General features: G+C 38.3%; 1 protein-coding gene across 1 annotated transcript; it reads left to right on the forward strand.

Moving 5' to 3' along the window:
- Nucleotides 1-867: 867 nt before the first annotated feature.
- Nucleotides 868-14935, forward strand: slc45a2 (solute carrier family 45 member 2). Its single transcript, XM_053340168.1, has 5 exons — nucleotides 868-1426; nucleotides 4672-4848; nucleotides 12024-12167; nucleotides 13818-13941; nucleotides 14819-14935. The coding sequence occupies exons 1-4, from the start codon at nucleotides 955-957 to the stop codon at nucleotides 13844-13846; spliced, it is 822 nt and encodes a 273-aa protein (XP_053196143.1). The 5' UTR covers nucleotides 868-954; the 3' UTR covers nucleotides 13847-13941; nucleotides 14819-14935.
- The last annotated feature ends 792 nt before the right edge of the window (nucleotides 14936-15727 follow it).

The following is a 15727-nucleotide window of genomic DNA, read 5'->3' on the forward strand; positions in this document are numbered from 1 at the left end:
TCTTTGCCATTCGCCACAGGCTCTGCAGTCCATTTTCCATTCTGCCATCTTCTCATGAGACTCATCAGCAATCACCACCACCAGTGTCTGGACTTCATGGGGGATCTATATATATTTGCAACTGTTCTGGGATGATTCCTCATGGAGTTCAAGCACCAAAGATTTTGTCCATTTACTAAGACTTTGTTCTCTCATATATTCACAATAAATATCTTTCTATCACTTGTCTCTCCTGATTGAAATGGGCTTTGGTCAAAGCCCTGTGCATTTCCTCTAGTGATTCATATACAGTCCAGTCATATATTAGATTTTGACCTAGTCTTGTTCACTAATAGTTTTTCCATTTGCCTTTTCCATTTGTAAATTTGATTAATCATTTTAAAATAGGTTTTCAAATGTGTCAATAAATGAGTTAAATTTGGTGGCACCAGCTTGTCGACTGAAAGAACAATAACTACTGTTGTCACCAGGATATAAATATTACTGGATAATCATTAGCGTCTGTGTAACAATAGAATTAACACCCCTTTTTACGACACTCATCACACACACAGTCATGTTAATTCCTCACACACATTCCCATGAACTGCTCTAGGCCTTACTACAGCATTTTGCTGTCATTCAGTAAACTCTTAAATACACCCACTTCTTTTTCTCCTCCTCTCTCCCTCTCTTCCTCAGTGAGTCCTGCTCTGCTCTGCTCAGACCAGGAGGCAGACCCTCACATGTGAAGTGAAGAGGTTTGGATCTTGGACTCATTTGCTCAGCTATGCAGTAAAGAGGAGGATTAACTCAAGCTGAGCAGCAGTGCAAGAATTGGGCATTTAGCCATTTATCCATCTTCTGGCTGACTGAGAGAGACACTGTTATTCTTTCTGTCTCTGTTTCTTTCCCCTCTTCATTCCCTTTTCATTCTCCCTTTCTCCTTTTACCCCTCTTCCCCCTCTCTCAACCATGACCCTTTTATCAGAGGACCAGTCAGTCAGGCCCCAACCCTGCCGGCTCCCAGAGCCTGGCAAACACAACAGCAGTTCTTTGCACCAGTACTCAACAGACTACACTAACTCAAAAGAGGACTACATGGACAGTGTGGAGGGTGCCGTTTTTGGAGCCGTGGAGCCCCCCAGGCGCTCACGAGGCCGCCTTATCCTCCATGGCTCGGTCATGTTTGGAAGGGAATTCTGCTATGCTGTGGAGGCAGCATTTGTCACACCGGTGCTTCTGAGTGTGGGCCTGCCCCGCAGCATGTACAGCTTGGTGTGGTTAATCAGCCCCATCTTGGGCTTCCTGCTTCAACCCATCATCGGCTCGGCCAGCGACTTCTGCCGATCGTCATGGGGCCGGCGGAGGCCTTACATCCTGGCTCTGGGCATCATCATGCTCGTGGGGCTCACCCTGTTCCTCAACGGAGATGCTGTCATCTCAGGTGAGGATGAGTGGGAGAATTTGAGGAGAGAGGAAATGAAAGAGGAACTTCAAGAGCCAGACAGTGAGAGGGGGAGGTACAGTTATATTTTTAGTCTTGTCATTTTCTGGGGCTGACTGTGCCTTTTGAAACGGGAAAGTGGTATGAATAATCATTTCTTTTCATCTCAGAGAAGTAGAAATATTTTGGGAAATACAGTTGAAATCTGAGATATCAAAATGTGTGCTTGAAAATATGAAGTGGAAGAGTTGTGACTCAACTTACTAACTCAACAAATCCAGTACAAACATTGTTGCCCTTCTTCCTTCTTGTCTCTTGAAGAACATCAGCTTTTACCTGCCATTTAAGGTCATGATCTGATGTCACTATTTCAAATTGATCCAGTGATTGTAACATGAATGTTTTGCACCCAAGCTTTCCCTTATCTCTCAGACAAACACAGACTTAGAAACCAAACTACAACAGTATCTGCTCACTCACAGATGTGAGAAAAAACTGTGACACGTCTATCAACAAAATAATAACCTGTTATGAGCATGTGTGGGAATGACGTCTTAAGCAGCTCTTACGCTCATTCTTTTAACTTGTGACTGAAGTCAAACGTGTGACTTGTCTCTCAAAACCGCTAACCGCTAACATTTAAACTGCTGAACGTTTTTCACGAGAATCTGCCAAGCTCCAGGCAGCATCACGAGAAGATTGCTGCACAAAAGAATTGCTGACCTTTATTAACAAAGATAAGTGAAGTAAAGAACATTTTCTTTGTGGAGTAGCCATGTGAACTGATTCACTGAGAGTTACAGTGCTGCTGTATTGTTACCCACCAAACAGCTGGTACAGGATCAGTTGACGTGAAGTGCCCATCCAATGATCATTTTCACTGCTCAGATTTTCATAGTTGGCCCCAGAAGCTTTTAATCATGAGGCTGGATATGAGTCATCCACCATACCTCAATCATAGCTTTTGATTGGGATTATTGAACAGGACATTGATATCCAAAACTCTCTGCAAATATATTGACCATGTTATATTTTAGCGACTGTTTGATAAGATTTAGAGGTCTTATTTAATTTAAAAACCATACAATTATACAAGAGAAAAAGCAGAACAATGTTTATTTGTTTTACTGTAGCTGTATACAGGCTGAATATTTAAATCTGAGACTGAGGGCAAAAGAAAATCAGAAGTCAAATCTTTTGAAATGCACTTTTTTTGTTGAATGATGTGATTGTTGTTTGAGTTCCTATTAAAGTGGATCTTTTTTTTTTCTAATCATTACTTGGACTATAATGTATTTCTTTCTTCTGACGTGTGCTGGATAAGCTGATTATCGTTCTATTTTTCTCATGGTTGTAGTAAATGCCACAGGAATCGTGTTACATAATGTTTGCATTGTATTAACCGAACTGTGAGGGGAAAAAACGAAAATCTGTCAGCTTCAACTTGACCAGGCTTAGAATTGCCCTTTCAATTTTAAATAGTGTTTTTTGTTTAGTATCTAGGAAAAGGTCAGTCCAGACCTGGTGTAAACAGAGAACAGAGTGATGTTTTCAGATTGCTACTCTGTAAGATTTCTCTCTGCTACACATATTTTGAAGGTTTTTGAGCCATGATAGCAGCATGGCTCTAAAGGATGGCAATGTCAGTCTGTCAGTCCACCACTTTGATCCAGACTGAAATTACTGTCAGATGGATTGCCATGAAATTTTGTACAGACATGCTCAGCGCCCAGAGTATGAATCCCATTGACTTTGATTATCTCCTAACTTTTCCTGTAGCGCCATCATAAGGTGACATTCTTGGCTTTTAGTCTTTGCAACTGTTGGATGGATTAACGTGAAATAACTTTGGTGATCATCTCACTTTTCATCCTCCATCATCTAAATGTATATTGTTTCCAACATATACCAAATAACTGTAAAACTGATGATGTACTATCAAATGTTAGCATGCTAACATACTAAATTAAGATTATAAGCTTAGTAAACATCATGCCTTAGTATCGTCATGTTAGCATTGTCATTGTTAGCATGTTAGCAAACTACTGAGCCTTGCTACCAGTCTTTCCCAGTGGCCACTTATGGTAGTACAAAGGAAAAAAAAAGCCCTGCAACAATAAAAACTTTATATTTGTAAAACTTTCCCAGAGCATAGAATGATTTTAAAGTGCAAAAAAGCATGACTGCACTTATTTAATGTACAGCACAACGCAAAGGCGAATGACATTTATGCTGATGACATTTATGCTGATGTTAGCATGTAACTCAGTCTTGGAACCCATTGGCTATAGTCTGAGGATGATTTAGCTTCTGGGGGCAATGGCCAATATTAAGGGGGGTTCCGGTGTAGCCAGCGTGCCTCCGGATAACAGATATCTGGGCTGACACTTCCTCTTCCATGCACCTGTTATTGTTCAAAATGTGATTAGCAATTTGAGCTGTGGGAATGGAGTTGGAGTTGAGAGACGATATCTATGACCGGATTTAACAGTTTAAAATCAAACAAACACTGATACTTTTTGTAGATGTTTTTGGTCCAGACATTTCAGCCAGTGCGCTCTTTTGCTGTCCACAGGGACGGTTTACTGGCATGCAACCAAAGCATGTTACTGTTGCAGGAATAGAAAAATCAAAAACCAGAATACTTCCGATCCAAAATCTTTTCTCTTGCATACAGATTCTGCATATCTGTTATAAAGATTACGTCTAACTAAAAGCCCCATTGTGCTTAAGCCTCACATATCTTCTACCATGGCTTATTATTGTTGTGGATATTTTCTTATTGCTATTTCTTTTTTCTAAACTTACCTATTCTTTCTTACATAAATTATAACCTTCACTTCACTAGGTTTTAATTAGAAGTGTTTCCTTCTAATATGTTTTTTTAGCCCCCATACCAAGAACAAAACCAGGCTTTGAGTTCAAAACAGTCACACTTCATAATGTAATTGTTACCTGTCAAGCATAATTGCTTTTCTAGGAAATAAACAGAGTCTCCTAATGTCTTCTAAGTGCCTTTCAATCTGCTGTTCTTTTGGGATGTTCTATTTCCTGTACAATACCAAACCGAACCAAATTTGACACTTTAAGCTCAGCAAATAAATGTATCAGTGTGGAAGTCACATATTATTATTATTATTATCAACACATTATTATTACAACATATTATATTATTATCACATTATTATTTACATAATTTGCCACAGTGCCTGATGAGTGATCAGATGTTTTGTTGTGTTTTGCAGCACTCGTCAGTAACAGGTCATTGAAGAGTATATGGGCCATAGTGGTGGTGATGGTTGGAGTCGTACTGTTTGACTTTGCTGCAGACTTCATTGACGGGCCCATCAAGGCTTACCTTTTTGATGTGTGTTCACATCAAGACAAGGAAAGAGGTCTGCACTACCATGCTTTACTCACAGGTTAGTAATACAAGCACACGCATAAACACACTGTTTATTTTATGCTTATTTCTGTCATAATTTCTCCTGGCTGGTTGTTTCCATTGTGAATCTTGATGGATTTGCAGTGAATTAATCAGCATTTGTTGAACATGTAAATGGGAATAGCTGCCTAATCAGCAGTTTTGGCTGTGCAACTAACATGAAACAATAATTGTGTATGGCAGTGATTCTCCGAGATAAACAGAATCTTTTTCTGGTTAAACTGAGTGTATACTGGTGGGTGGAATAGCAAGTACTAAACATTGTGTGAACAGCTCCAGCTGTCCATGTGTTGTTTGCATGTTCAGTGAGACTGTGGGTGACAATTATGTCTGTCTTTTGATAGGTGATTTCACGAAAGCCAAAACAGCATTTGAGTGTGACTTCTGTGTCTTGCACAGAATTGAATCACTCTGTATGACAATATGTCGATAATCTTATAATAAATTATACCTTAAAGTTGTTTTTTTGCAGTACACATGGTCATTTATAAAGTTAAGTAAAAGACAACAAATTAAGAAAGAAGTACTGCTGTAGTTACTGAATATTTTTTCTTTCGAGGATGTTTTTCAGGTTATTTAGACGTGTTTGAAAGTTAACAGTTTGCTGCATGACCCATAGTGTGACTGAGCAAAGATGAAGTTAATGAAGGAGAAGGTGCTTAATTGCTCAGTAAATTAAGGATTGTTTTTTTCAACATTTTGTTGTTAAAGTATTTGGGAAAGAAGAAACACGTTTTTGTTGGACATTACTATGATATTAGTAAAATGCAACTCTATAAAAGTAGAAAAACTGAACTCTGAATGAGCTGCACAGTTTTTGATCATTTTTTCTCTCATCTGTTACTGAAATCTCACCTATCCAATACAGGTACCTCTACTCTTTTATGTTGAACTCCTTTAACGTTGTGGAGTTAGTGAGTTTTTGAACTTGTGCATGAGAGTGTTTGGTAACCTCTCCAAAACTTGAAATTATGTGTTCCTCAGCCCCTCGGATACAGACATACATGTTTTGTAGCATGGATTAACCCGTCTGCACTTCACCTCCAGTTCAAGGATGTAAGGCTGAATGGATGAAGGGACACTCTTTCAAAAGTTCAGGATAATACTATGAAAAGTAATTTGATACACAAAGCAGGCCTACTGAATGGGGACTGTAAGCCAAAGGCTGCAGCTGGGTTTATGACACCCTGTATAATTATATGCCTTGTTGTTATTGAAAGGATAGCATTAAGAAGCAAGTCAGGTTTATCAAATACAAAGTCAGAGCTTTCAATGTGATACATTACAATTACAGCCTCTAACCAACCCAGTGGTTCATTTCTGACAGAATAGGAAAGACAAATAGACATTCTTGACATTTAGTTTCCCTATATTTCAATATACAGTAGTTCATCAAGCAATAGCTAACCAGTCAACAGCTCAATTATATTTCAGTCCTACTTACAGTTAAGTGCAAGTTCAAATTTCCAGCTAAAATTACATGTCCAACCTTTTTGCTTCACAGGTGTTTAGATGGATTGTTTTGTGGTGCTAAAATTCAATGGCTTGAAGATTGTGGAACAGCTAAAGTTATATAGTTTTATATATTACTAACATCAGATGTACCAAGACATGTGCTTCTGTTTAAGAACTTTTCTAGAAACTATTTTGGGGGCTTCTAAAAGTGCTTTCTTTTAAAGATCCTGTATATTGCTTTATATTGAGTTGAGATGGTCCCATTATTATATGATGAAAGAAGCCCCACATTGTTCTCCTTCCATAAAGCCCTATAGCCTTCGAAATATATGTTCCATATGAATCTATAATAAAATATATCAAAATATACAGGATCAAGCTAGTATTTTTTCATACCCTGCTTTGGGGCAAGATAATGTTTTCAGTGTAAGCTCCACCGGTGCGCTCAGCTATCAGCAGGCACCGGGTGGTGTGAGCATGCTAGTCAGGCAGTAATCCAGCCCAGAGCTAGTCATGTGTTGCAGTCATGGGTCTGAGCTGAGCGAGACGGAGGCCAGGCACATGACTCCTTAGACACCCCTGCCACTGCTGGTATGTGAGATTTGAGGAGGAGAGAGTAGTTATGTGTTTCTCTTTGATTAATGTATCTTTTTCTATTAGCTTTTCTTAATCACATATTCTGAACCTTTGGAGTGAATGCTAGTAAAGTCATTGTTTCACAGCCTCTGCTTGAGCCAGTGAGCGAGAAACTCTTTAAATTTTCTGCTGGACAAACAGCAGGTCTTTAATTAGTTTCTTACCTCACCAAATGAGTTATTACTGATAAATTATGGAACAGTGTTTGATTTGTTTTTAGGTATGTTAGCAGTGTGGCAGGAGTTGGGGGAGAATGGGCTGTGTTTACAAACCCAAACTAACAAATCCTACATAGTATGCCTTTAAACTTTGTTGTTAAAGTTATCCCCATAAATATTCAGTGCTCGGTTTGCACCCTCGAGTGTGATGAGCTGGTGCAGCCTTGTAGAACACAATTTTTTCAATCTCTCTTTGTATATCTTTCAGACTGCTGATGTGAATCATAGTGATATCCCAGTTTTGTTAAGTTATACTATGCTGCAATAAAAATTACAGGGGCAGAAATGTACACACTTTAGCTGATGACAAAGACACAGAAAGAAAAAAGGAGAAGGATCTCAAAACAGACAGGAGTGTTTGATACACAAATAATGTTGAAATCACGCAGACACAAGTGAAATGTTACTCCTGAAGTGGTTATTTCTTTACTTCTTGAAAAATAACCTCTATTACAAGTGATCAACAGTAGAAAACTGCAGTTGTCATAGCCAAATAATGGTTGAGTGAATGAATCAATCAACTAATCAGTTGGTCAGTCAATAAGTAAGCTACAATAAGTACTTTTTTGTTATTTAATTTTTTATTAACATCTAAAAAACAGTTAAGAACTACTGGAACTATTGATTGCATTGCCTGTCCATCTATCCATATTATGACCAGACAAGGCAATCTCTGTTCTTTTCTCTTTGTTGTTTCTTGAAGTGAAACAGTCAGTGTGGAAAGTTAGTTCCTCACCTTTCTCGAAACTGTGAGGCCTCAACATTTAAAGTGTGAAAAGTTTCTGTGTAATGTCAGAATAAATATGTTTTCTGAGTTTGACCACAGAAAAGTGTGTTGTTAACCACCCTGCCAAATTTGAATGATTAAAAAAATCGCCAAATATATGAAATTAGGCTTCAAAGTTGTGTAAAAATCAGCCTCTTTCTCTGCTCCCAAACGCTGTGGGAGTGCTCGCCAAGTTCACTGAAACCTCGCCCCCAACCAAGTGTCACCTGTCAATCAAAGTCACCACCTCTACCCAAAACATGGACACTATGTCTGAGAGCTTACTGCTGCTAACTCAGCTGCTAGCTCGGTGGCTAACTCAGCGGCTAACTCAGCTAATTGGCTAACTGTAGACTGGGGGCGGGGGTTACGCGGTGGTGATTTTCACTTAAACAGTCTTTAAATTTCCTTTTATTGTAAGGAGAGGAGACTGTGTTGTGAGAGAGAGTGAGAGCAGAGACAGATGTGACATTTAGCGCTGCACCAGAGCACATGTTGCATGTGGCACTTTTCCTTCTAAGTTCAACTAATGAGTCTCAAAGGACCAGTGTGTAGGATTTATCAACATTTTAGCAGTGAGGCCACTTGCAATAAACTTCATACCCCCCACCCTCCAAGCATGTAGGAGAAGCTACCTTGGCTACAAAACTCACAAAAGCACAGAAGGCCCTCGTTTTGTTTGGTTTTTCCATTCTTTGATATAAAAGAAGTGGGTCTGAGGTAACAAAAGCAGAGCAATTCTTATATCAGGTGACCATATTTAAACTATTTATAACATAATAATGAATATGTTATTCAATTTTGCAAAGTCTGTTTTGCTTGATTTCACTATATTCGACACACTGCATCCCCAATGTAATGAGAAATAGGCAGATGGGCCACAAGCAGTGCTTGAATATTGAGTATGACGCACATCCTCCAAATGATTCAACTGTGTGTTACTGTGTTGGTGAAAGAAAGTAAACAAATATAACTCTATGAGAATCTTTTCTTTCATACTAATGCGTTATGTGATATTCAAAGTCCCTAACTGATTAATCAGAAAAATCTACTTTTTCTTCTTGTTTCTTCAGAAGGATGTACGAGCTTCACTGTGAATGATATATGTGCAGAGTCTGACAGTAAAAAGTTGTTTTCACATTCATCTGCCCAAGGGGGAAAGTTTCTCCATGTTCACTGGAATCCAAAATTCAACGTACACAAGTATGATTAAGTCTCCAGTGCACATACAATGAGAATACACTTTTCAGTTCAGTAGGAGGCATCATTTGGCTTGCAGTTAAACTTTTGAAATAAACAATATTTGAATAGATGGAATTTTAAGGATTTTAACTTAATAATTGTGTTGTTTTGTGGAAAACACATATTACTCTCACTGGTTAATATTCAAAGTATTGTTTTATATATCCCTTAAATCATGTTTGGGAGGATCTTAAATGTAGATCTACAATTCGATAAGCTATGCAGCAATATGATAGCATACAATATGTTGTTTACTTCCTTTCTACCTCTTTTTCCAGTGTTGCGTAAGAGTGAAAATAAGAGGACAGCATTAGATTTTTTTTCCCTTTGCATTACCGTATGTGCAGTGTACTGTGCTCTTCACACATTATCTGATTACCCTCCATAATGCATTTCACAGTAGCCGCAGCATGTGTGAAAGCACTATTCACACAGGTACCAGAGGATGGATAATAGCTGATTCAGTCTGATTTCTCTTTCTGATGTTTGTAGCTCTATCTTAGCTGAGCTATTACCAAATCTAAAAGCAGAAGACACACTGAAATCCATCCAACAGATTGAGCCCACATGTCATTTTTAAAACAACTGCGCTTTCCTGTCTGGTCAGTGTTTTAATATTTGCTGTTGTGTATATTCCAGGTCTGGGTGGAGCATGTGGGTACCTGGTGGGCGCTATGGATTGGGGTCACTCTATGATGGGTCAAGTGCTAGGCTCTGAGTATCAGGTCATCTACTTCTTCTCAGCGATTACCTGGGGCTTCCTCCTGACCGTTCACCTCTTCAGTATTCCAGAGCAACCTCTGGGCAAAGACTCATCTACCTCTGACTTCTCACCCGCCAATGCCCTCCATCTACTGGGCCCCCACAGCAATGGATACGGAGCACTGACTAAAGAACCCAACTCACCTGTCTCTCCTGTGGTCCCAGCATCAGTCACAGACCTCCGACCTAGGTCTTTCTCTGCTCTGGGTGAGGCTAACTCAGTGACCTCCAGCGCTAAGCAGCCAAACAAGGAGGTATGTGATGTGAGGGATAAAAAGCCTCGGGGGCCCAATTAATACACCATGTACAGAATGTATCGTTTTATTCCTGAATGTTTTAAACCACTCATATTGTTCATGGCAAGGGAGAATACAACAGAGAGAAACAGGAAATGGATGTCTATTACATACAGTCCATTACATACAGTCCTAAATGTCAGTTCTATTTAAAGCCGGAGACACTTCCTAGTTAAATGGTTAAAGCGCAGGTGCCTTTATTGAAAGAGTTAATTGCTTGTGTATGTGTGGTGTGTACTGTATATAGTTCTTTCACCTGTTACAAGCTTTGAGTTGTATAGCAGACTTGCTCCACAATCTGAAAGTCAACCTTTAGACAAACAGTGATGAAAAACCTTTTCTTCATCTTCTTAATTGTATTAACATTTTAACTAAAGAAGACATAACTGAAAAATCCCCAAGGAGAAATGCTACACAAAACTAAAACACACTCTTTTCCTTCTCACCCGATTTCTGTTGACTACCTCAGTGCTTACTGTGTGTTTCACATACAAAATCATTTTTTTTAAATTCATATTACTGAATACCCCAAGGTTACTAGAAGAGTTCTCTCTGCAGAGTTCAGCCTTCACTTCTATTTTATGCATACAAATACACTCACTGAGCGCTTTATTAGGAACACCTGTGAAATCTGATGCAATTCAATACAGCAGCTCAGCCATAAAGTCTACTCTTTCAAAGCTTGTACTGTACATCTTCAGTTTTTGTTGATATTGTCAGAAAGGTGATAATTCTACTTTAGGTTTATTATTGAGGTTGTAGTGGATGGTGGTGGTTGTGTACTGGAGTGCATTATATTGAAAGGTGCTCTGAATATTTGGCACACCTCATGTATGTTAATGGGGTGGACAACATATTAGGATATTAAGCTGATGGGAATGTGATAAGTTTTGCAGATATGATAATGATGGTGCCAGACGAAAAGAACAAGGATTGCCACAAACAACATTTCATGGCAATCCATCTAATAGTTGTCATTTCATTCTCTGCGACTTTATGTATATCTGTACCAAATTTCATAGCAATTCATGTAATGGTTGTTGAGATTTTTCAGTCCCGATGGACCAATAAACAGACATGTCGTTACTATCTCTAGAGCTATGCAGCCAGCTTGGCCAATTAAAATACTTTGAAAGTGCTTGAGGGAAAATGGGAATATTCTAGTTCAAATGGTTAATTATGCTCTGAAGAGGGATTTCTTTGAATAACCTTGTGATATACAGTAATGTGAATATATCCTGTGCAATATATAGATTATATTTCCATGCGACACACATGGCATGAAGTAGTCAATGAATACAGATGAGTTAATTGTTGAATAAATCTGGACATTAAAGCTTCCAAGTTAATTCCTGAATATGTATAATATGTCTTGATCAAACAGAAGAGTATCAGAGTTTGCCTCACCTTTGAAGAGTGCTAATATATCTAAAAATACAATAGGGTGGTATGATTGATTATTTCAGAGAGTTTGAACTTCTGCATCTCATTCTCCTCTCTGTATTTCATCATCTCTCAAACCCTTTATCAGGGTCCTCTGAGATCTTTATTTTGAATCCTGCTCATTCACTCTAATTAAGGTCTGTATGGCGCAGTCATGTTTTGTATTATTGTGGAAGCCTTTGAACTGTCAGACATGAGCTTTAGCACCACTAGCAAATGAAATACCAGGAAAGTAATGAGTGCTTTATGGGAAAAGTAGTTATTTTCTGCCTATCTGGACTGATATAGCTGGTGGCACTGACTGTCTGTCTGTGATGTGTATATGTATCTGCAGGCCCAGAAGAGGATGACATTCAGGTCAATGATGAAAACTATCATCAACATGCCTCACCATTACCGCTGCCTGTGTATCAGTCACCTATTGGGATGGACGGCCTTCCTCTGCAATATGCTCTTCTTCACCGATTTCATGGGACAGGTATTGATTTGTGTCTGCATATGTGCTTGAATCAGTACATGTCAAAAACCATCACATTAAAAACCTAACTCAAGAATATATAAAGGTATTCATTCACACTGGCAATTTAAATCAGTTTTTGTAGCTGCCCATTACTACTTTCTTACTTTTCGAATAGGGAATAGTAGCTTCTAAACTCATCTTATTTTCCAATCAGTGAAACTAACTTAATTTCACTGATTAGTACCATTGAACTCTAAGTGCACTGTGTTGCAGAAATCCTTTCTTGCTCTCCACTTTCATTCATTAAAAAAACATTTGCTTGCTCCTGTACCTCAAACATAAGGATGTTATGCTTCTCTCTGTTTCATAGCATTGTAAATTGAATATTGTTTGGTATTGGACTGTAGGTCAGACAGAGCTGAGAGAGCTGACAGGGAATGAGAGAAGAGAAATTGTGAGAGACAGGCAATGTGAAGGACTGGAACTGGGGACATGACAGTTCATGGTCCACATCTCAAATTATTTTCTGGTATTTATAGACAAAACAACTAAATGATTAATTGCGTAAGAGCTCACAAAACATTTTCATTTTACCATTTAGTTTGCACGCAATAGTTCAGCACCCCATGTTTGGTTGTGTATGTGGATATAGTGTGTATACTGTATGTGGTAAAGTGGTATATACAGATATAATTATTACTATCATAATAATAAATCTGTATGAAGAAAAAAAACAAACAAAAGGGGTAGAATATTAAATGTGTGTGTTTGTATATTAAAAGAATGGTCCAGCATTTAAACATTCAGTGTGTAACTTTTGTCTCCCCCTCCTGGTCCTGAGAATAATTGGTTATTTAAGTAACTAAGTCAATTTTATACATACTATTGTTGTTTTATTTATGTTTTTTATCCTGAGTCTGTGATTTATTTATTATAGCTTATTTTTTAGACTTACTCATTGTACTGTACGCTGCTGGACCTGAGTACAAAGTTCGTTTCATGTGCAAACATGTAAATGACAAATAAACCTTAAATGAAATATAGTGGATGTTATTGATGCATGCCACACATTTTATAGACTAAACAATGAACTGAAGAGGTAATCCTTATATCAAGCCCTGAACATAATTCATGGTCGAATGAGGTAAGATGAAAACTTAGTACAACAATATTAGAGGTGAAAAACAAACCACTGCAATATGTGTCTGCTGTCAAGCTCCATTAATCCCTGTTTGTGAGGGGGCAGAAGGGGGGGGGTGAGTCTGTTGTTGTGCACAGTCTCCTGTTGACATGTGTAATACAATAATGATGAATGCTTTACAGTTTCACAGTATGCGCACTGATCAAAGGACGCCCTTCACACCATGACATTGTGCTCACCTCCACGATTCATTGATAACCAGTGTGCCAACATATAATCCAAAATTGTAGGCATTGCTATCAGCGATAAGAAATGTACAGCCAGAGGCTCCCTGCCAGGTTAAAAGGAATGTGCCTCTTTTCATAGGAAAATGAAGGTAAAGGCACATATTAAAGAGGGAGTGGGCGAGTTTGATGTCTATATCAGTGGATTTATGTGCTTGGATTTACAGTTTCTCCCTTGAAAATGGTGCTTTTATTCAACATTGTCATCTTTAAATCCCCTCTTTGTCTCTTCTTTTTTTACAGATCGTATACAAGGGAAATCCTTATGCTGATCACAACTCAACAGCCTATGCCACATATGAGAGAGGAGTGGAAGTGGGCTGCTGGGGACTGTGTATTAATGCTGTGTCTTCTGCGCTCTACTCCTGTAAGAAACTGTTTGTTTGTTGTGTATTTACCTCTATATTCATTATAGTAGCTAGCAGCCGCATCGATTAACAATACAATGTCCAGCATTGACATAATTTGCTCATCTGTGAAGGAAAGTTTGTGCAGGGAAAAAGATAGCAGCAAGCAATTACCGCTTCTTTCTCCTTTGAATTGGAATTGCAGTCCTCTGCACAAATGAAGCAAACATGTTCTCCCAGAGGCATGCTGCTCTGCATTGATAAATCTAAAGCAGGGCTGCTATAGTGATACCCACGTGAAATAATAATGTGTACATGCAAGGCAAAGTTTAGTCAAAATAAAGAGTTGGTCACTGTGTGCATCTCAGCGAAACTGGCTTCATTAATAGCCTGAATCCTTAAAAAATGTTTTTTTTCATTGCAGCTCTGACCGCCAACCCCCCAAAATGTTCAATCAACTGTAGCAAATCTTATACAAACCATGGAGGGTTTTGAAATGTTTATGGCACCATGCTTGAGAGGTGCAAACCATAAAAGACAATCCAATTTCTACCCTGAAGCAACACACATCCTGGTCCTTTGCTGTAGTTTTTCAGTAAATTTGATCATCTGTAACTGCAATTTTTAAAGCATATACATTGATAATTTCATAATAAGGGTGTGTCAAATGACAAGAGGCGCTTACTGTTTCAATTAATAGAAAAAGTTCTAAAAACCATAAACACAATTACAGTATGGACTAGACGGTGAACATAGTGGAGCATTTAGCAGCTAAAGAGTCGGGTATTTCTGTCAGGAGTTGATAGAGACCAAAAACAGAGCCAAAAGAGAGAGAATATTGGACTTGGATACATGCTGTATGTGCTTTTGCTCAACTGTGTGTGGATGTGTTTTCAGATGTGCAGCGCTTCCTTCTCCCATACATCGGCCTGAAGGGGTTGTATTTCGTTGGCTACTTTGTGTTTGGTATGGGCACCAGTCTAATTGGACTCTTCCCCACCGTCATTGCCACGCTCATCCTCTGCAGTGTGTTTGGCGTCATGTCCAGCACACTCTACACCATACCTTTCAACCTGATAGCAGAGTATCAGCGTGAAGAAGAGGTACAAAATATTTTTGTGTGGTTAAAATGCTTGACAAATCTGAATGGCATGAATCAGTGGGAAACAAATAGCAGCCCATGTATCTCCTTAACTTCTTCTTCTTTTTTTTTTTTTTTTTTACCTTGCATAACTTTATTCCTCCACTTGTTTCACAGGTTCTTTTTCTTACTTGCCTTTCAGGGCTTCCATAGTTTTCCCTTTTAAACATCTACATCAAATATTTTACACTATTCTTCATAACAATGTAAACAAAAGCCTAAAGCTAAATTCCACCAAATATGAACTCATAACATCATATAAACAGATGCATAAGCATAATTTAGCAAACAGATTTCAGATTTTTTATCACCTTCTACAATATGTTCACATACAATGAAGACCAAATGAAGACCAGCTATTACAGTAGATTGAATGAATAATAAATAAGTGAAAAAATAAGGAACAGTAAGAAAAAAAACAGTAAACAGGAGATAAATTATACAAAAAAAGGGGGAACCATGTATCAGTAAATACCACATAAATGGGGAAGACATTCTATTTAAAACAAGGACAACAAAAACTAATTATAGGAATATTTGCCTCCTGCCAGGTTCCTTCCTTTATATACAGCAATAGCCATAAATAAAGCAGGATCACTGTTTATTGAATGTGGAGAAGATATCAATTATATTTCTTGTCTTAAAGTGCAACACAGAATTATTAT

Source organism: Scomber japonicus, chromosome 19 (genome assembly GCF_027409825.1).
Source record: "Scomber japonicus isolate fScoJap1 chromosome 19, fScoJap1.pri, whole genome shotgun sequence".
NCBI lineage: Eukaryota > Metazoa > Chordata > Actinopteri > Scombriformes > Scombridae > Scomber > Scomber japonicus.